Genomic DNA, 21,616 nt, shown 5'->3' on the forward strand with positions numbered 1-21,616 from the left:
TAGGGATCACTGACGGGGAGAGAGAGAGATAGACTAAGCGACATCCGCAGACCTGCCCTGTCCTGCACACACACAGAGGAACACACCTTGTACTCAGATATACTCGTATGTGACGCTCATTCACAGGGCTCCCAGCACTAGCACCATGGCCGAATTTCCTGCCAAAGTCAGCACTCAGACCAGCACCCCAGAGTCATCCAGCAGGATGGGAAACTTGGACATCGTCTTCGTAAGGTCCATCCCGGGGATCCTCATGATTGTAGAGATGGTAAGTAACCACCCCCATCCATGCCCTTGTCAAATGTGATCTTAAAGGGTCTCTGTGTCAGTCTCGGGGCCCCTAAGTGGGAATGCCAAGAGATGCCTGTGTAACCAAACACCGCAGGCCGTCGTGGCTGAGACAGGGTACAGGTGGTCGGCTTTCACCGACTCGCCATTCAGAGTATATCCTGTGCCAACCTGGACTGTTGCTAGTGACGGTGCCAGCCTGGGCTATGGAGACGTTACAGGCAACCAACTAAAGCCTGGTCTTTGTTCAGGCTCTCCTCACCCCAGCCCCCACTTGCTTTGTGCCCCTGGGAGCAATTATATTGCCAAGCACAAGCGTACGGGGATACCTGTATTAATTACAATCAGACATAGAAATGTCGCTGGCTTGTTTTAATGTGATCCTGTCTGACGTTAAGGTGTGCAAACAATTTGATTATAAGCTCTATGGGTCAGGAGCTTAATGTTTTACCGATACATAAGAGGGATGTTAGCTCTAGCCATCGCGTATGCCCAATGGCACATTTAAATTGGCACCACAATCATTAAGAGACCTTACCTCGAACGCTAATAAAGAATAAATACTAAATACGAATACTAATCTCATAGAAGTTCTGTCTGATTATCGGTTGTGTCAGATCGGCAGAAGCCTCTTACGTAGAAGTAACCACCATTAATTGGGAACGGGAAGTAGATATTGCAGAGGCTTCCTAATAGCAGATAGCGATCATAGGGCCTCATTCACAGTAGTATGCTAATGCTGGTGCGTTTTTGTACGCAGCTGCAATGCGAACATATGCAAATGTTGCAACTGCGGGGACGTGATACGCCTCCGAAATGTTCTTGACACACCTCCACCCGTTACCTCCCCCCTGACTGTCAAACTGCGAATAATAGTGGCTACGATAGACTATGGCAATGTACTCTGATGCCTGCGCAGGGCGGTTTACTGATAATCGATTAACTCCATAAACATCGGCGGTGCGGACAACACTGAATAAGGCCCATAATCGCAGCATCGCTGCAAAAACTTAAGCAAAACAACATCAGATAAAAATGTATTTCAACTGAAAATAATCCCGTCACGGACACAAACACGCAGCGCAGTCCCACGGCTGAACGTCAGAGCGCAGGGCGGCAGCTTCAGTGTCCGGAAACGGTTTGTGAATGGCGTTGTTATAGGTTTGGTGCTGTCAGAAACAGCTTTGTTCCTCCTATTAAGCTTTATGTTTGCACAATATCGCCACAAAGTATCACGAACCATCCCTAGAGGTGGCTGCCGTGACACGCGGAGTACATGTTGTGTGGCGTGACGTGTACATGAGTAATTCTGTCGCTGCAGACTCCTCTCTGCAGGGTGCTGGGAGTTTCCGACCTTTTCGGGACAGGACACAAATAAGGTTTGAATTGTGTAGGAATCGCACAGACCGGTGAGAGACAAGAGGTGGGCTTCATCCTAAACTCCCCCCCCACCGACATCTGTCCCCAAGACCTATCACAGCAAAATCCAATGTCTATTCCATTAATGTGGGCCTGTCATCCACACTTGTGCCTCATGCCTCAGGGCTTGATTCAGCAAGGAACGCAGTTGTTTATACGCATGCAATAGGCCGATTGTTGCATTGCTGTGCGCGAAATAGCAATTACTATGGGAACTGTGTTTGCAGACCTAAAGCAGAGTGATTGACAGGAAGGGTCGTTTGTGGGTGGTGAGGGGATGGGGGGGGGTTTGGTGGTCGGACGAACGCAGACATGCCAGTGTGTTTCAATGCCGTTGCAGGGGCGTGCATAAATTATCCACTGCGTGGCCATAAGCAGCCATAGCACTGGTAGCGTGCGCGTGGCCATAAGCAGCCATAGCACTGATAGCGTGGCCATAAGCAGCCATAGCACTGATAGCGTGGCCATAAGCAGCCATAGCACTGATAGCGTGGCCATAAGCAGCCATAGCACTGATAGCGTGCGCGTGGCCATAAGCAGCCATAGCACTGATAGCGTGGCCATAAGCAGCCATAGCACTGATAGCGTGGCCATAAGCAGCCATAGCACTGATAGCGTGGCCATAAGCAGCCATAGCACTGATAGCGTGGCCATAAGCAGCCATAGCACTGATAGCGTGCGCATGGCCATAAGCAGCCATAGTACTGATAGCGTGGCCATAAGCAGCCATAGCAATGATAGCGTGGCCATAAGCAGCCATAGCAATGATAGCGTGCGCGTGGCCATAAGCAGCCATAGCACTGATAGCGTGGCCATAAGCAGCCATAGCACTGATAGCGTGGCCATAAGCAGCCATAGCACTGATAGCGTGGCCATAAGCAGCCATAGCACTGATAGCGTGCGCGTGGCCATAAGCAGCCATAGCACTGATAGCGTGGCCATAAGCAGCCATAGCACTGATAGCGTGGCCATAAGCAGCCATAGCACTGATAGTGTGGCCATAAGCAGCCATAGCACTGATAGCGTGGCCATAAGCAGCCATAGCACTGATAGCGTGGCCATAAGCAGCCATAGCACTGATAGCGTGCGCGTGGCCATAAGCAGCCATAGTACTGATAGCGTGGCCATAAGCAGCCATAGCAATGATAGCGTGCGCGTGGCCATAAGCAGCCATAGCACTGATAGCGTGGCCATAAGCAGCCATAGCAATGATAGCGTGGCCATAAGCAGCCATAGCAATGATAGCGTGGCCATAAGCAGCCATAGCAATGATAGCGTGGCCATAGGCAGCCATAGCACTGATAGCGTGGCCATAAGCAGCCATAGCAATGATAGCATGCGCGTGGCCATAAGCAGCCATAGCACTGATAGCGTGGCCATAAGCAGCCATAGCAATGATAGCATGCGCGTGGCCATAAGCAGCCATAGCACTGATAGCGTGCGCAGCTGGTAGCAATTTGTGAGTAAGGTCAGGGCTTGTGCAAGTGTGCGTATGGGTCCGATGTTACCGATCGTTTCGCTATGATCCCCTAGTATACGGATGTGAGTAAGGGGAAGTGGGTGTCCTTATATGAGGCTGCGATCGCAATGCGAATGCACACATTTACATATCACCGCTGATATTAGCAACTGCGCTGCGTGCGTATAAGCAGAATAGCGATCCGTAGTGAATCAGGCCCTCAGTGGTGCCAGTAGTGACAGAGAGAGATCACCACCGGCGGAATTAAAGGGAAGCTCTACATTTTCTGCTCCCAATACCCCAAATGATGGATCATGCAGCGAGTACTGATATTTACACCAATCAGCTTCTTTTATGAGAAGTATAAGGAGCAGAAGTCTGCTGGCTGCCTGACCAGTCCTGTTATAGAGAATACGGAACGGAGGGAAACCAACAGCCCTGACCGGTGTCTGCTCACACTTAGGTAATAATATAGGTGAGCTGCATTCTCTAACACACATCTACATGTGCTATAACAACTGCAGGTAGGGTGTGTAATAAGGGGTCTATTTGATAAGCCTTGAATGGAGAAAGAGTAAGCAGAGAAAGTACCAACCAATCAGCTCCTAACTGCCATGTCACAGGCTGTGTGAAAAATGTCAGTTAGGAGCTGGTTGGTTGGTACTTTATCTCTATCCAAGGCTTAATAAATAGACCCCTGTGTAATTAATAGACCAGGTTCTCCAGCATCAGCAGTTCTCCGTCTACATTTGGCTCCCACCGGCGTGTCGTAAGCCCAACGTGACGTCACCAGGGATAGACTAACGGCTGTAAATAACGGTTTGCGCTCCTCTGTCCACTGATATCAGACAGATGGGATTTCCGGAGTGACTAATACTGGAGTTCGGGCCGCGAGGCCACGCCCCATTTTTGCCAGCACGCTGCTTCGCCGTGCGCACTACGATTCTCCCTGCACCGGGTCTCACCGCGGGGAGCGACGCCACTGATAAGGGGACAGCAATTATAGTTCTAAAAAAAACAATTCCACAGTGTAATTTGCACATATAGGGGCCTATTCAGTGATTAAGAATCCAACTCGCCGCGCGTTGCGGTGGTAGATAATGTCTTGAGCAATTCAGTATTGCACCGGTACGGGGGCAGCTGTTTCCGCGATCAGTAACACTGCTACCGATGTTACAGTGATACTTACCGGTGCCCCTGAGGTCATGCATGCACACGGCCGCTGGGCACCCGGTGCTGAGGTAGTGGAAGGATCTACGCTACCTCAGACCTCCTTCCTATAGCCCTGGGAATCAGCGCCATCTGATAATAATAATAATAAATGGTCCATTACTTCAAACTTGTGGAAACTGGCCAATGCCGGTCCCAAGTCTACTTCTGGAGCAGTGACATGATGTGAGGAGGGGAATGGAGGCAGCAGGAAGTCACAGACTGAGTGTTATATAGTGGAAGCAGCAGGGTCCCCCTCCCAGCAGCACAGAGTATATAAGGAGAGTGATGTGTTAGTGAGGACAAAGCTGCATGTGACAGGGGCAGTGAATGATGTGAGGAGGGGAATGGAGGCAGCAGGAAGTCACAGCCTGAAGCTGGCCACACATCTAAAGATCTGTCCAACCAGCCAACTAGTTGATTGGTTGGAATGAAAATCTGGTAATGTATGGGAGTAACTGACAATCAGCAATTTGCTCCCAGCCGCTGGAAAATGGACAAAAACTGTTGTTTGAACAAATAGTTTAGATCAAACATTTAACATACTTGTCTGAACGACCATTTTCATCTGTTTTCTGGCATTTAAGAGCAAATTGCTGATCATCAGTTACTCCCATACGTTACCAGATTCTCATTCCAACCAATCAACTAGTTGGCTGGTTGGATGTAAGTTAGTCTAGTGTGGGCAGCTTGAGAGTTATATAGTGGGAGGAGCGGGGTCCCCGGCAGCACAGAGTATATCAGGAGATGAGTGATGTGTTGATGAGGACAGGGCTGCATGTGACAGGGGCAGTGACATGATGTGAGGCGAATGGAGGCAACAGGAAGCCACAGTCTGAGGGGGTCAATCCTATTAGGTGCGAATTGCGAGATGCGATTTTCACTTCGAATTCGCATAAGTGGGGCATCCACTACATGATTTTAGCAGACGATTGAACGATAATGACGTTGTTATCGTTCAATCGTTTATAAATCGTGCAATGTTTGGTCGTTAACGATCAACGATGCGCGCTCCCGCTGGTCGTTTGATCGTCTCGTCAGTCGACTGAACATGCCGGTCAATTTCACTTGATCTATTAAAGATAGTTTGCAAATCGTTCAGACTGAAAGATAAAATTTCAAGGGAAAATCGTTTAGAGATTGGACAGGGAGCAGATCGTCTAGTGGATGTGCCCCAATAGCGAATTCATTTTGCAATCCAATTAGCAACTCACACTGATCAGTCAGGGTGAGAGATGGAAAGGAAAATCTTTATTTTAAGGTTAAAACGTGGGGACACGCTGCTGAACCCCTTGGACACCCCCCTGAATGACCAATTAGGCAATTGGAAGTTTCTAATTAGCTTAGTCAAATAATTACATGTCATTTTTTGGGGGTAAAAAAAGAAAAAGACCTCAAATTACCCCAAAATCAACTTTTTCGTTAGTTTAGGCACTCCAAATTTAATTACAACAATTTTTAGTTGAAAGATAATTGTTTTTATCATTTTTCAAGGTGCCCTCAAAGTACCCCAAAAATCACCCTTTTTCATACTTTTTTTTTGCATTTTTCGTTTACTTTGTTTGAGATTAAACGAAAACCGTTTGTTTTATCATTTTCTTGCATTTAATTTTTTTTTTTTATAAATCAGCCATTTGACACCCTTTCAAAACCTACAGTAACTTCCTAATGGCCACAAACAGCCGCCTATACGGTCCTGCTAACGAAATTATCCATTTTGGGGGGGTTCCAGGATGGTCTCCCCACATTTTCATGCATTTCTCGCAAATCTCGTTTTTTGTATTATTATTATTTTACCATAACCTTAAAAATGTTGATAAAAAAACGTGTTAACCACTTGTATGTCGACCTTTGGCCCCTCTCAACTATATGGTGTTGACCTATTGACTGTCAGCTTCCTTCCAGATCCTGATACAAGATCCCTGTCAAACTTAACTTTGTAAAAAAAAAAAAAAAATTTTATATATATATATATATATATATATATATATATATATATATATATATATATATAAAAAATTTTTCATAAATCATACATCCATTGTAAATTGTGTCACCTCAGAATACAAAGGGTTGAAGCCTGCGATTGTGAAGAGGTTGCCAATGCTGGTAATATAAAGCGCTGGCACATTCCCACACACAGCAGTGTCAGCAGTAAGTACACACCCTGGCAATGTAACCAAACCGGTCTTCTTGTAGCATTTATAGAAACAAATCTGACGGCTGGGAAACCAAGAGCCACTGTCCCTCAGACTCCCACCCAGCCACAACACCTCAGGAATGTCCCATAGACCAAATGCAAATCTGGGGTGTTCCTGCGTAATGTCCACACAAATACCAATCACTGCACCAGCACATAAGCTGCATCTAAGACGGACTCTGGGAGAAAATACATTTACCAGTGCTATGTCCAATAATTTGTAAGATTGTGGACGTCTGATGCCAGGATGCCCAGTGGTTCAAGAGCTACACATACCCAGGGCAATGCACTATGGTGTGTGGTGACAATGCAGCTCACGGATCGCCTCCCTACCATTGCAGACAGCCAGAGCTCCTCTCACATCTTTTGACCTGATAAATGTAAAGAGGCTGAGATTACAGTCATTTGAGCTGCTGTGACATCATCAGCCTTCCCCTGTGGACAGATCATGCCTAGAAAGCAAGTCTGACAAACTGTCCAGTGGCAAACACAGAATTTCTAAAGGGGGGTTTCCAAATGTTCGATTTTATGAGTGTGGCCAGTCCATGAAGAGAGCATAAATTAGCACTTACCCAGCTTTAATATGCATCATACAAAGTGTAATGTGTGTCATCATTATATGTGTCATACATAGTGTATTGTGAGTCATAATTCTAGCATATACAGGACCAGAGATCACAGTAACCCATTATATGTGTCATACATAGTGCATTGTGTGTCATAATTCCAGCATATACAGGACCAGTGATCACAGTAACCCATTATATGTGTCATACATAGTGTATTGTGTGTCATAATTCCAGCATATACAGGACCAGTGATCACAGTAACCCATTATATGTGTCATACATAGTGTATTGTGTGTCATAATTCCAGCATATACAGGACCAGTGATCACAGTAACCCATTATATGTGTCATACATAGTGTATTGTGTGTCATAATTCCAGCATATAAAGGACCAGCGATCACAGTAACCTATTATATGTGACATACATAGTGTATTGTGTGTCATAATTCCAGCATATACAGGACCAGAGATCACAGTAACCCATTATATGTGTCATACATAGTGTATTGTGTGTCATAATTCCGGCATATACAGGACCAGAGATCACAGTAACCCATTATATGTGTCATACATAGTGTATTGTGTGTCATAATTCCAACGTATACAGGACCAGTGATCACAGTAACCCATTATATGTGTCATACATAGTGTATTGTGTGTCATAATTCCGGCATATACAGGACCAGAGATCACAGTAACCCATTATATGTGTCATACATAGTGTATTGTGTGTCATAATTCCGGCATATACAGGACCAGTGATCACAGTAACCCATTATATGTGTCATACATAGTGTATTGTGTGTCATAATTCCAGCATATACAGGACCAGAGATCACAGTAACCCATTATATGTGTCATACATAGTGTATTGTGTGTCATAATTCCAGCATATACAGGACCAGAGATCACAGTAACCCATTATATGTGTCATACATAGTGTATTGTGTGTCATAATTCCAGCATATACAGGACCAGTGATCACAGTAACCCATTATATGTGTCATACATAGTGTATTGTGTGTCATAATTCCGGCATATACAGGACCAGAGATCACAGTAACCCATTATATGTGTCATACATAGTGTATTGTGTGTCATAATTCCAGCATATACAGGACCAGCGATCACAGTAACCCATTATATGTGTCATACATAGTGTATTGTGTGTCATAATTCCGGCATATACAGGACCAGTGATCACAGTAACCCATTATATGTGTCATACATAGTGTATTGTGTGTTATAATTCCAGCATATACAGGACCAGCGATCACAGTAACCCATTATATGTGTCATACATAGTGTATTGTGTGTTATAATTCCAGCATATACAGGACCAGAGATCACAGTAACCCATTATATGTGTCATACATAGTGTATTGTGTGTTATAATTCCAGCATATACAGGACCAGTGATCACAGTAACCCATTATATGTGTCATACATAGTGTATTGTGTGTTATAATTCCAGCATATACAGGACCAGCGATCACAGTAACCCATTATATGTGTCATACATAGTGTATTGTGTGTCATAATTCCGGCATATACAGGACCAGTGATCACAGTAACCCATTATATGTGTCATACATAGTGTATTGTGTGTCATAATTCCAGCATATACAGGACCAGTGATCACAGTAACCCATTATATGTGTCATACATAGTGTATTGTGTGTCATAATTCCAGCATATACAGGACCAGCGATCACAGTAACCCATTATATGTGTCATACATAGTGTATTGTGTGCCATAATCCCAGCATATACAGGACCAGCGATCACAGTAACCCATTATATGTGTCATACATAGTGTATTGTGTGTCATAATTCCAGCATATACAGGACCAGCGATCACAGTAACCCATTATATGTGTCATACATAGTGTATTGTGTGTCATAATTCCGGCATATACAGGACCAGTGATCACAGTAACCCATTATATGTGTCATACATAGTGTATTGTGTGTTATAATTCCAGCATATACAGGACCAGCGATCACAGTAACCCATTATATGTGTCATACATAGTGTATTGTGTGTTATAATTCCAGCATATACAGGACCAGAGATCACAGTAACCCATTATATGTGTCATACATAGTGTATTGTGTGTCATAATTCCGGCATATACAGGACCAGTGATCACAGTAACCCATTATATGTGTCATACATAGTGTATTGTGTGTCATAATTCCAGCATATACAGGACCAGTGATCACAGTAACCCATTATATGTGTCATACATAGTGTATTGTGTGTCATAATTCCAGCATATACAGGACCAGCGATCACAGTAACCCATTATATGTGTCATACATAGTGTATTGTGTGTCATAATTCCAGCATATACAGGACCAGCGATCACAGTAACCCATTATATGTGTCATACATAGTGTATTGTGTGTCATAATTCCAGCATATACAGGACCAGCGATCACAGTAACCCATTATATGTGTCATACATACTGTATTGTGTGTCATAATTCCAGTATATACAGGACCAGTGATCACAGTAACCCATTATATGTGTCATACATAGTGTATTGTGTGTCATAATTCCAGCATATACAGGACCAGCGATCACAGTAACCCATTATATGTGTCATACATACTGTATTGTGTGTCATAATTCCAGCATATACAGGACCAGCGATCACAGTAACCCATTATATGTGTCATACATAGTGTATTGTGTGTCATAATTCCAGCGTATACAGGACCAGCGATCACAGTAACCCATTATATGTGTCATACATAGTGTATTGTGTGTCATAATTCCAGCATATACAGGACCAGCGATCACAGTAACCCATTATATGTGTCATACATAGTGTATTGTGTGTCATAATTCCAGCATATACAGGACCAGCGATCACAGTAACCCATTATATGTGTCATACATAGTGTATTGTGTGTCATAATTCCAGCGTATACAGGACCAGCGATCACAGTAACCCATTATATGTGTCATACATAGTGTATAGTGTGTCATAATTCCATCATATACAGGACCAGAGATCACAGTAACCCATTATATGTGTCATACATAGTGTATTGTGTGTCATAATTCCAGTATATACAGGACCAGTGATCACAGTAACCATTATATGTGTCATACATAGTGTATTGTGTGTCATAATTCCAGCACATACAGGACCAGAGATCACAGTAACCCATTATATGTGTCATACATAGTGTATAGTGTGTTATAATTCCAGCATATACAGGACCAGAGATCACAGTAACCCATTATATGTGTCATACATAGTGTATTGTGTGTCATAATTCCAGCATATACAGGACCAGAGATCACAGTAACCCATTATATGTGTCATACATAGTGTATAGTGTGTCATAATTCCAGTATATACAGGACCAGTGATCACAGTAACCCATTATATGTGTCATACATAGTGTATTGTGTGTCATAATTCCAGCACATACAGGACCAGAGATCACAGTAACCCATTATATGTGTCATACATAGTGTATTGTGTGTCATAATTCCAGCACATACAGGACCAGAGATCACAGTAACCCATTATATGTGTCATACATAGTGTATTGTGTGTCATAATTCCAGCACATACAGGACCAGAGATCACAGTAAGCCAATAAATATACGGCAGTAGGACCATCCTGCTTGAGCTGAATGTCTTTATTTCAGATGTAGGCACCATTCCAGAGCCTGGGAGCAAGTCTGGTAGTCTGGGGGAGCAGCAGAAGAACAGAGCACTGCCCTGGACTTTATATACATATTGGACTTGTTATGCACTGGATAGTGTATTATTCTGTAGTATTAATAATGAACCCTAGTGATTTTTTAGAATGTAAGCTCTCACGAGCAGGGCCCTCTACCCTCTTCTACTTCTCCTTACTATAGTGTCATTTACTTCTTACACACCACTAGGGCACCTAACACTTGGTTCCTTATGCTCTGTTGCATATCTGGGTGTTATAGTCGCTAATGTAGCAATATATATTATCCATGTCCTGGTCCTGTAGTGTATTGTTCTGTAAGTCACTTGTCTACAATTTGTTTATGTACTTTGTAAGGCGCTGCGGAACATTTGTGGCGCCATATAAATAAATGATGATGATAATAATAATAATAATAATAATGGTCTATAGCAGTGCACCCCTAACAGTGCATGTTTTCTAGATCTCCTACTTTGTGCACAGGTGTATTTATTACTGGCTGACATGTTAAAAGATCCACAGGTGGTGCTAATTATTTAATTTGTGATATTTAGAAGAACATGCAGCATTAGTAATATTCTACTATATTTCTAATGTGGTCATGGTGTGGGCTGGGGAGGGGGTTTCCAGGCAACCAGAGACCCCCCCCCATGTTTGTCTATGCTGTCAATCACTCCGTCTTTTGTGGAAGCCCCTCCCTGCTTACATGGTAACCTGCCGCTGAAGGCAATCAACAACAAAAATACAGGTCTATAGATAAAGTCCAGCTCTGAGACCAAGCGGATTTGTTTGGCATTACTGCTTGCACTACTACATTATAGCCTACAAGACATTGTGAAACTTACATATGTAAATATAATGTGGTCTAGTGGGGTTGAGTAACATCACATAACTGAACTTTGCAACATATGAAACTACGGAAAGAACTTTGTAGTCTGTGTGTAATTATTATCATTAGGTCATTGCTCTCCGGCCTCTTGGGCACAGAATAGATTGAGGAACTAATCATCTTATTATCAACAACAATAGCTGCAGAACGCAGGACAGGTATACAGGTCACACCGCAGACTGAAGGGACATCACAAAGATATATACATGCAGAGATTACAGCCACCAAATGTATCTGAATGTTTCTCTTTCTGGACATTTCAGACTATCGGGCTCCTGGTTTGGGCATTGGTAGCCGACAGCCAGTACTACATCGTTCCGGCATATGGTTGGGTCATGTTCGTTGCCATATTCTGCTGGCTGATGACCATCATCCTGTTTGTGATCGTCCTCCTGAAGCTGCAAAGAAGGATCTCTTTTGTTCCCTGGCCCATAGTGGTAAGTCGCAGCTGTCTATGTCTCTTATGATTGCGCTAAGGGGCCAAGGGCCTGATTCAGACCCGATCGATGGTCCCCCACTGCGCATGCGGCTCCTCCGGCGTACGCATGCGCGAGCCCCAATGAGCAACTGAGCTTCAGTCGCTGCAGGGATCGCTACAAGACGGGGCGGCTGTCGATGTTGATTGACAGCTCGCCCCGCTTTGTAGGCGGGGTGGCTGCACAAACGCAGGGGTTCCCTTAGGAGCGGCTGGCATTTGTGGGCGGCCCTACTGACATCACTCGTGATGTCAGTAGTGGACTTCCTGCTCTATTACAGCAGGAAGTCCACTCGGGATTGCGGGAGCCGAGACCCCACCACAGAGTCTCGTCGCAAGCCCGATGGTCGCGATAATCGCAACGGACTCCAGGCCGCTCGCACAAGCTGTGGGTGGTCACCCACAGCTTAGCGAGCGGCCTGGAGGAAAAAAATAAAAAAAACACGCCCTGATTCAGAGCGAGCGGCTCGCGGCTCTGAATCAGGCCCCAAGTGCCCTTTTACCTCTGGAATTTCTAATCTTTCACTTTACCCCTGGCCACACCTATTCCTGGCCTGTACTGGAAAATAAACAGTGTTTCCCAACAAGGACTTGAACTGGGAAGTCAGACATTATCTACCCATGGGCAGGGCTTAAGCAATTTTTGATACATAATACCAAGTAAACTGATTTTTGGTCAGTACATAGAAGCAAGTTTGTGTTTTACCCATGCTGTTAGGCACTGCACCCTGATGGACAGACTTGTAAGGTTCTCACAACTTTTCAATGCTCAGTGTATCAGGGCCTGATTCAGCAAGGAACGCACGGAGGCAGACGCACGCACCCGTCCACTGCAAGAGTATGCTAATCAACGCATACGCACAGCCCCATACTAAGCCGCCCATCGACCTTTACGCACAGCCTGATCAGCACGCAAGATAGCGTAAACATCGGTAACATGGAGAACCATCGGACCCATTACCATAATAGTGGTAGACCTGACCTGCCGCAGGAATTTGTCCGCTTCCTGTGTACAGCTTACGGTATGGCTGCGTACGCCCCTATAACGGCGTTATAACGTCTGCATTCGCCTGACCACCCCCTGTCACCACCCACAAACGGCACTTCCTGTCAATCAATATCGTAAGGGTCTGCGTACACAATGCATTTTGTCTGCGTGCCATAATCCGATCGCACTGGCAAGTTCCCGCGCAGTGCGATGCGTGCGCACAGCAAAAACATCGGCCAAGTGCGTGCGTTCTCTCCTGTGCGTTCCTTGCTGAATCAGGCCCTCAGTCACCTATCACTCAGGTACAGATGACCTAAAATATCCCAATATTCTCCCATCCACTTATCACTATTCAGAATGCCACCACAGGGGTCAGTCAGAACCTGAGCGTACACATGAACCCACTCAGTATACACTAGGCTTCCTGATAGTAAAGGGATAACAATTGTCTTAATTAGCACTCAGAAGTGTTAAATACTTTGCAGTTTAGAATGCACCAGTTAACTAGGACTAGTAATATTTATCTTCAAGAGAAGAAATAATTAATTTCTAGCATAAGGACACAACTTATTACATTTTAGATTTAGCATCCAGAGTCCTTAGATAAAATAAATCACACTAAGACATACAGTACGCTACAAGATAGAGTTTAAATATAAAAAAACAGGACAAAGTTACGATATACAGACCACTTAGGATTGTGGCCCTCCTTCAGAGGCGCTCGCAAAATGCGAGCGCTCATTCTGAATGTGGGCGGCCGTTTGTGTTTGGAAGTGCGGCCTCCTGGTCGCTAGCTAAGCTGTGAGTTACCACCCACAGCTTAGCGACCGGCCAGGTTGATGGTTGCGATGGTCAAGACCATCGGGGCTTACGACGAGACCCTAAGGTTGGGTCTCGGCAACCGCAAGCCCCAGGGAGCTTCCTGCTCTGATCGAGCAGGAAGCTCCCCACTGACATCACTGCTGATGTCAGTGCGGCCGCCCACAAAACGGGCAGGCGTTCCTTAAGGAACACCTCCGTTTGTGAAACCACCCCCCGCCACGCCTACAAAACGGGACGAGCTGTCAATCAACATCGACAGCCGCCCCTTTTGTAGTGAGCTCCGGAGCGAGAATTTCTCTCTCGCTCCGGGGCTTGCGCACGCGCAGCGCGGAACTCATAATATAATCTCCACGACAAATTATATTTATATACTTGATAGGCCTCAGTCCATATATTATAAATTATACATGTGGCTTATATAACTGATCAGAACTATGATGTCCGTGAAGTTGTAGTATGAATATTAGGACATGCGGGTATAGAAGTACCTCTGTTCTCTGATTGGCTTGCCCACCGAGAGTGACTGGAGTCAGTCAGTGACTAGATAGCTAGGTAAGTGGGGAGACTGACTCTATCCTCTCACCGAGAAATAGATTTACTTTAAATACTGTATAACTAGTTTGGATAACCCCCTGCACTACATTCAATAGCATCTGAAATTGGGCTATTACTGTGGCCACATCTACAATGCAGCAAAACTTCTAATTGCTTCAAATTGGAAACAAATCGCAGCTCCAACGCTGAATGCTTTAATAAAATGTGGTACCTAGCCTCAATGGAGTATATACCTGCATTGTCATTCTACCTGGGACTATTGGTTCTCTTTGTTTAATAGACAGTTACCTGGTACAGAATGAAGTAGATTCTCACTTAGTAGTGCAGTGTTCAGCAGGATGGTTCATCCGGAAACGGTATGAAATTCCGCCGGCCGCATGGCCAGCGTTTCGATTCCCGGCAGCGCCTGGCCGACAAAAGCAGAGTTCCCGGCAACGGAAGCCCGACAGCGCTGGAAATCCCGATCGTCGCTAAGGTAAGTATAAACTAACCTAACCCTCCTTAGGGGTGCCTAACCCTAATCCCCCCCCTTCCCCGCTGCCTAACCCTAAGACCCCCCCGGGTGCCCTAAACCTACCCCTCCCCCCCCCCGCGGCTGTCCGCTAGCGGAGCCAGGCATCCCTTCGATCGGGATGCCGGGCGCCTGTCTCCCGGCATCGGGGAGATGACAGGCGTCTAGATATAGACGCCCGGCATTTCACCCTCGCCAGGATATGACAGTCGGGAAGCCGGCTGTCCGTATTAAGGCAACCGGTTTCCCGATTGTATACCATTCTTCCACCCCTCCCCCCTTTTTTTTTTTTTTAATATATAATATATTTTTCTTTCTGTTTTCTTTTCCTTCTATTTATTCTCCTTTTTGTCTCCAGTCTATATGTTTTATTTTAAATATTTTTGTTTTGTTATTATTATTATTATATAAGATGTTGTTGACAATTTATTGTGCTGTAGAAGCTATTTATACGGTATGGTGTATTGTTTGTACTATGCTGCTTATACTTTGCGCTTGAATTCTTACTATACTGTATTTTATGTCAACTATTCTAAATAAAGAGATAAAAAAAGAAATTGGGCTGTTTGACCCCCCCAACCACACCCAGTTCTGTTCTAAATGCCATAGGGCACACATAGGCACTTTCTAATTACACATCTATTTTTTAGCCTAAAGCACGCCACACACGGTCAGATATTAATCGGTACGAGGAAGGGGGCGATTTTTCGGCACATTGAAATCCCCAATATCTGTGCTGCACATTATGTAATTATTCCATAGAAGCTACGGACGTTACACCACACCACACTGATTGTACATACGTCCTCCCACAAGGATGATGACATAGTGACAGGAGAACATAGGGAATAGGGGCAGATTATTGAGAATGCGCACACGCTGCTCCATATCGGGAAATTGGGGTCGAGATTTCGCTCTTGACCCGCAGGTCAGATAACGGAAGGAATGCGTTTGTGGAAGTTTTCTTACCGTGTGTAGTTAGCGCTCTCTATGCCGTAACAGGGCGGCAATGCACCCTGTGTTAGCCCCACCCACTGAACGCATGACATGATGTCATGCCGAGGAGGCGGGGCCACTAGCATCAGGAAGTACAGCACTGCCTATCCTCAAGATGCGCCAGGCGGCTGTACAGAATGCAGGGTGCATGCCTTGATCCTCCAATAGGATGCTACTCGCTGCATGGTACCGTCCTGGGCACTATGGGTGCCGTCGCGGGCACTATGCTATCCAGATGCAGGAGCCACGAGGCAGCGACAGTGCCGCCCCCAGGCTCCTCTGCTCTGTGCAACGGTAGTACTGGCGCACTCCTAGTTTTGGCCTTACCTGCTCCCCTCTCCCTCCTCGTCACCACATAATAATACCCTATACTACAAAAAGGATTAACTAGTCCAGCAATGGGGTTTGGGGGGGGGGGTTAAATGTACGTTTTTGTTTGATATGTATGTGTAACGCGGCGTCTGATGTCATTTTCTGCTCATCCATTAGGTGCTTGGTTACCACACAGCGGCCGTCCTCCTCTATATAACTGGATTCATCACTTGTGCCGCCTCAGTGCGGGTAGAGTGGCCAAGCAACGCAGAATACAACAGAAGGGCGGCTGCCTCGGTAAGAGGGGGATAATCCAAAATGGCGACATGGGGTCATTTGGTAAAGAGTAAGAATAGAAAATTTGGGCCATGGACAATGTCGTAAATGACCAGCGGGAGCGCACATCGCTGGTCGTTTCTGACATAAAAGTGCATGATTACGGAGCAATTGCACGATTACGATGTTGCAATCGCTCAGTAATATCGCGCAGTGTGTACGCACCATTCGTCTACAGAGATATTTCAATGAAGCTTCACATCACTGGAATTGACCTGGAGGTTCTGTAGCAGCTGCAAATTCCCCATCCTATAGGGACGATTACAGGTATATACATTACAGTAATTCTCCTACTGACAGCATACAGAAAATTACAGCAGTAATGGCGCCATGACAGACGTTTAAAGGACCCCCAACGTGTCCTAAAGCTGACCACCAAGACTAGCATTGTGACAGATCATTATATTATGGGTGGTCTGAGGATACTGGCTCAAACTACAATCAGATTGGATAGGATGTGACCAGGGGCTCTATTCAGCAAGAATGAAAGAGTTACCCTAACCCTCCCAGACACAGGGCTATGACCCAAGAGGTTCTACAGCAGCTGAGGCAATTTAGTGAAACATATAGAATAACTCACCATTCTTAAGTCTTAATCAGTAGGAGAAATGTCCTGATGCTGCTCACTGGCTGAATTACAACAGCTTCTGGGGGTGTATATACTATCTGCCCTGCCTCTCCTGCACATTCACCAACTCTATGTGCAATTGTTCATAGTTAATTCGCAGCTGCAGCGCCCTCTATTGCAAGGGGGATATATTGCAGTCATTCTGCATAGTAACATTCACAGCTTCAGCGCCCTCTAATGTAAGGAGCAGATATTACAGTCCATCTGTATAGTAACATTCACAGCTTCAGCGCCCTCTAATGTAAGGAGCAGCTATTACAGTCCATCTGTATAGTAACATTCACAGCTTCAGCGCCCTCTAATGTAAGGAGCAGATATTACAGTCCATCTGTATAGTAAAATTCACAGCTTCAGCGCCCTCTATAACGTAAGGAGCAGATATTACAGTCCATCTGTATAGTAAAATTCACAGCTTCAGCGCCCTCTAATGTAAGGAGAAGATATTACAGTCCCCCTGCATAATGTCCTGATGCTGCTCACTGGCTGAACTACAACAGCTTCTGGGGGTGTATATACTATCTGCCCTGCCTCTCCTGCACATTCACCAACTCTATGTGCAATTGTGCATAGTTAATTCGCAGCTGCAGCGCCCTCTATTGCAAGGGGGATATATTGCAGTCATTCTGCATAGTAACATTCACAGCTTCAGCGCCCTCTAATGTAAGGAGCAGATATTACAGTCCATCTGTATAGTAACATTCACAGCTTCAGCGCCCTCTAATGTAAGGAGCAGATATTACAGTCCATCTGTATAGTAACATTCACAGCTTCAGCGCCCTCTATAACGTAAGGAGCAGATATTACAGTCCATCTGTATAGTAAAATTCACAGCTTCAGCTCCCTCTAAAGTAAGGAACAGATATTACAGTCCATCTGTACAGTAATATTCAGTTTTCATCGCCCTCTAATGTAAGGAACAGATATTACAGTCCCTCTGCATAGTAATATTCACAGCTTCAGCGCCCTCTAATGTAAGGAAGAAATATTGCAGTCCATCTACATAATAATACTCACAGCTTCAGCGCCCTCTAATGTAAGGCGTTGATATTACAGTCCCTCTGCATAGTAATATTCAGCTTCAGCGCCCTCTAATGTAAGGAAGAAATATTGCAGTCCATCTACATAATAATACTCACAGCTTCAGCGCCCTCTAAAGTAAGGAACAGATATTACAGTCCATCTGTACAGTAATATTCAGTTTTCATCGCCCTCTAATGTAAGGAACAGATATTACAGTCCCTCTGCATAGTAATATTCACAGCTTCAGCGCCCTCTAATGTAAGGAAGAAATATTGCAGTCCATCTACATAATAATACTCACAGCTTCAGCGCCCTCTAATGTAAGGCGTTGATATTACAGTCCCTCTGCATAGTAATATTCAGCTTCAGCGCCCTCTAATGTAAGGAAGAAATATTGCAGTCCATCTACATAATAATACTCACAGCTTCAGCGCCCTCTAAAGTAAGGAACAGATATTACAGTCCATCTGTACAGTAATATTCAGTTTTCATCGCCCTCTAATGTAAGGAACAGATATGAGCCCTAATACCCCTAATGTGGAACTACGTAGAACTATGGAACCTTACAAATCAACATCTATACTAATAAAAATAAGAATTCAAGCTATTAAAATATAGCTGATGTACATCCACATTAGATTTGCTATTATTTAGTATTATACTACTTATACGCACAATTTTGCTGGATAGAATGGAGGCGCTTTTAACGCTGGTTACGCAGAAACTGTTAATTTAATCAATAAATCTGATATTTTAAAATAAGCTAAATAAAAACTATGTTTATATGAAATGTTTAAATGTAACTCCACGAAAAAGGTACAGATTATTATTACCCGATAGTATTCATCAACATAAAATAAATCCAGATATGCTACAATCTGTGGCTGGCAGCCACCATAGTGCATGTGAAGCTCGCATGGGAAGGGTTCTGTATATTTTGTCGACATGTAGATACTGATGAATTGTCAACATGATTAGAATGGTGACAAAACGTTCCTGGTGGTCTAGTGATGACTTACCTGGTTCGGAGGGCCCAGCGGTGTCTTCACGGTCAAATCGGTCAGCTGATGTGGGCGCCTGGCAGATCCAGCAGTGAGTATCCCTAACCCCCCTCTCGCAGCCTGATCCTACCCTTAGTGCCCAACCCTCTGGTCCGTGCAGAATGTCGATATTTCACATGTCAACGTTCTGTATTTCTTGAGTATTAGTAACATTGACTAGTGTGGCCCCAGCATATTGCATTGTACTTTACAATTGGGAAGAAAACAGTAATAACACAAGACTGAGTAGTAACTACCACTATACTTTATTGCGCTGAAACGTGGCAGGATGACAGTGATAATCTTACCTCTGTTCTCTTACAGTTTTTTGCCGGCGTGGTGATGGTTGCGTACGGTGGAAGTGCGTTCTTCAGTTTTGGGGAGTGGAGAGGTGCGGGCAGTAACGCCGCCTCAGGGTAGGCCTGAGACCCCGCTGTGTACATATACGTATTATTTTTTTTGTAAAGGCGTTGACAGACCGGACATGAACCCTGACAGGGTTAGTTTCACCTGTAAACCTGGATCCGCCATAAGTAACTGGGAAAAGCTGCAGAACTTTCTTCAACTGGGACACTGGGGCCTGCAACACATAGTGAAATAAACAGAGAAACACATTTGGAATTTGTGATTCGTGGAGGAATCGGCTGATTTTCTGGATAAACGGAGCATATAAACTAATGTTCTCTTCCCTTTGGCTTCTCTTGGGCCCTGTCCCACGATGACTTCCTAAAGGCAGCTTCCCAAAGTAACCAAGGTGGCACCACTGACAGGACACGGACCAGGCACTTCTCACCCAAAGGGCTGGTCCGAGAACCACAGACGGACACAATCCTCAGGATACCAGGGGACTGGTCTTCTGCTTGCAGTTTACACAGGAGAACTATCAATGCCGTATAGAAATTACACTGTCAGACCAGCGTCACCTAAGGCATATACACAGCTTATAGTATGTATTTCTTTGGCCTGATGCCCCTGCACAGAGTGCACGCAGCCTGTTTGCAAGTGCAACCTACAAATTCACAAGGAAAAGTGACATCAAGAGTGACTGAGGCACGAAGGCGATTTTTTTTATTTCCTGGTGAATAAATAGATCACGTTCCCCTGGATATCTGTTCAGCTCGCAGACTGGCAGCCTCCATTATTCTCAAACGACAGGTGCAACCTGAAATGTCTGTTGTGTGGATGGCGCAGAGCTGGCGATGCAAGGAGAAGCAAAGCCCCTGGGCGCCGTCATTACTGAAAACAGGTCATGTGTTTGCCAAATGGAGGCCTCGCTTGTAATAAATATGATTATTATTTCACCCATGAGATAAAGTTCTCCTATTTTTATCAGTCAAGCTGGTGTCACACGAGCTCTCTTCCATCAGATGCAACAGCGAGAAGCTACATGCATGCTTTATGCTCTGGGAATACGTAGATTAAACCTTTGCCAATGTACCTTCCCATGGCTCTTCCTGATATGACCTTACCCCCGCGCTTCCTGTATTGTTGTAAGCATGGATACAGCATCTGTTAACAGACCACCTAGATCAGTGTTTCCCAACCTCGGTCCTCAGGGCACACTAATACCTCTTTTCCACCAAAAACCCAGGTCCGACCTGGGTTTTTGGACATGGTTCCAACCCTGGTCAGACCCATTTACACTGCACCTTTTATCTGGGTTACTCCCAGGTCAGCCTTGTTCACACTGAACTCATGTCTGCCCTGCTAAACCTATGAGGTCATAAAAAGTGGGAGGTGATGCTCCACAACCACCAATCAGCTCATTTTAGGCATAACCTAGGTCAGATAACCCGGGTTGCACCGTTTACACTGCACCATTACCTGGGTCCATCCTGGGTCCAACCCTGGTAGCTACCTTGGTTGGATTGCAGGGTCACTTGACCCGGGTTATTTTTCAGGGACCCTTTTACACTGAGCTGCGACCCGGGTAGACCCAGCAAAAACCCAGGTTTTTGCTCTGGTGTAAAAGGGGTATAACAGTGCTGGTTTTAGTGATACCCATGCTTGTGCACAGATGGTTAAATCCAAATAACTGTTGTTCCTAATTAAGAAACCTGTGCTCAAGTATGGCTATCCTTAAAACATGGACTATTAGTGTGCCTTGAGGAGCGTGGCTGGGAACTTCTCTTCTAGATCACAGGCTCTCAGGACCCCAAAGCAGTGGATGTTTTCCTGGTCTCCTCACAGAAT

The 21,616-nt window shown here is 44.9% G+C and overlaps 1 protein-coding gene across 1 annotated transcript; it reads left to right on the forward strand.

Moving 5' to 3' along the window:
• Window positions 1-20,724, forward strand: PLLP (plasmolipin). Its single transcript, XM_088476782.1, has 4 exons — window positions 1-268; window positions 12,004-12,177; window positions 16,577-16,696; window positions 19,748-20,724. Exons 1-4 carry the CDS (start codon window positions 146-148, stop codon window positions 19,841-19,843), a joined length of 513 nt encoding a protein of 170 aa, XP_088332908.1. The 5' UTR covers window positions 1-145; the 3' UTR covers window positions 19,844-20,724.
• The last annotated feature ends 892 nt before the right edge of the window (window positions 20,725-21,616 follow it).

Source organism: Taudactylus pleione, unplaced genomic scaffold (genome assembly GCF_031769625.1).
Source record: "Taudactylus pleione unplaced genomic scaffold, aTauple2 ptg000194l, whole genome shotgun sequence".
Classification (NCBI taxonomy): domain Eukaryota; kingdom Metazoa; phylum Chordata; class Amphibia; order Anura; family Myobatrachidae; genus Taudactylus; species Taudactylus pleione.

Excerpts from the sequence above, each read along its gene's own strand:
- PLLP (XM_088476782.1), top strand. The coding sequence starts at position 146 with ATGGCCGAATTTCCTGCCAAAGTCAGCACTCAGACCAGCACCCCAGAG. Across the intron at positions 12,178-16,576 it reads TTGTTCCCTGGCCCATAGTG|GTGCTTGGTTACCACACAGC; the intron begins GTAAGTCGCAGC and ends CTCATCCATTAG. Across the intron at positions 16,697-19,747 it reads ACAGAAGGGCGGCTGCCTCG|TTTTTTGCCGGCGTGGTGAT; the intron begins GTAAGAGGGGGA and ends GTTCTCTTACAG.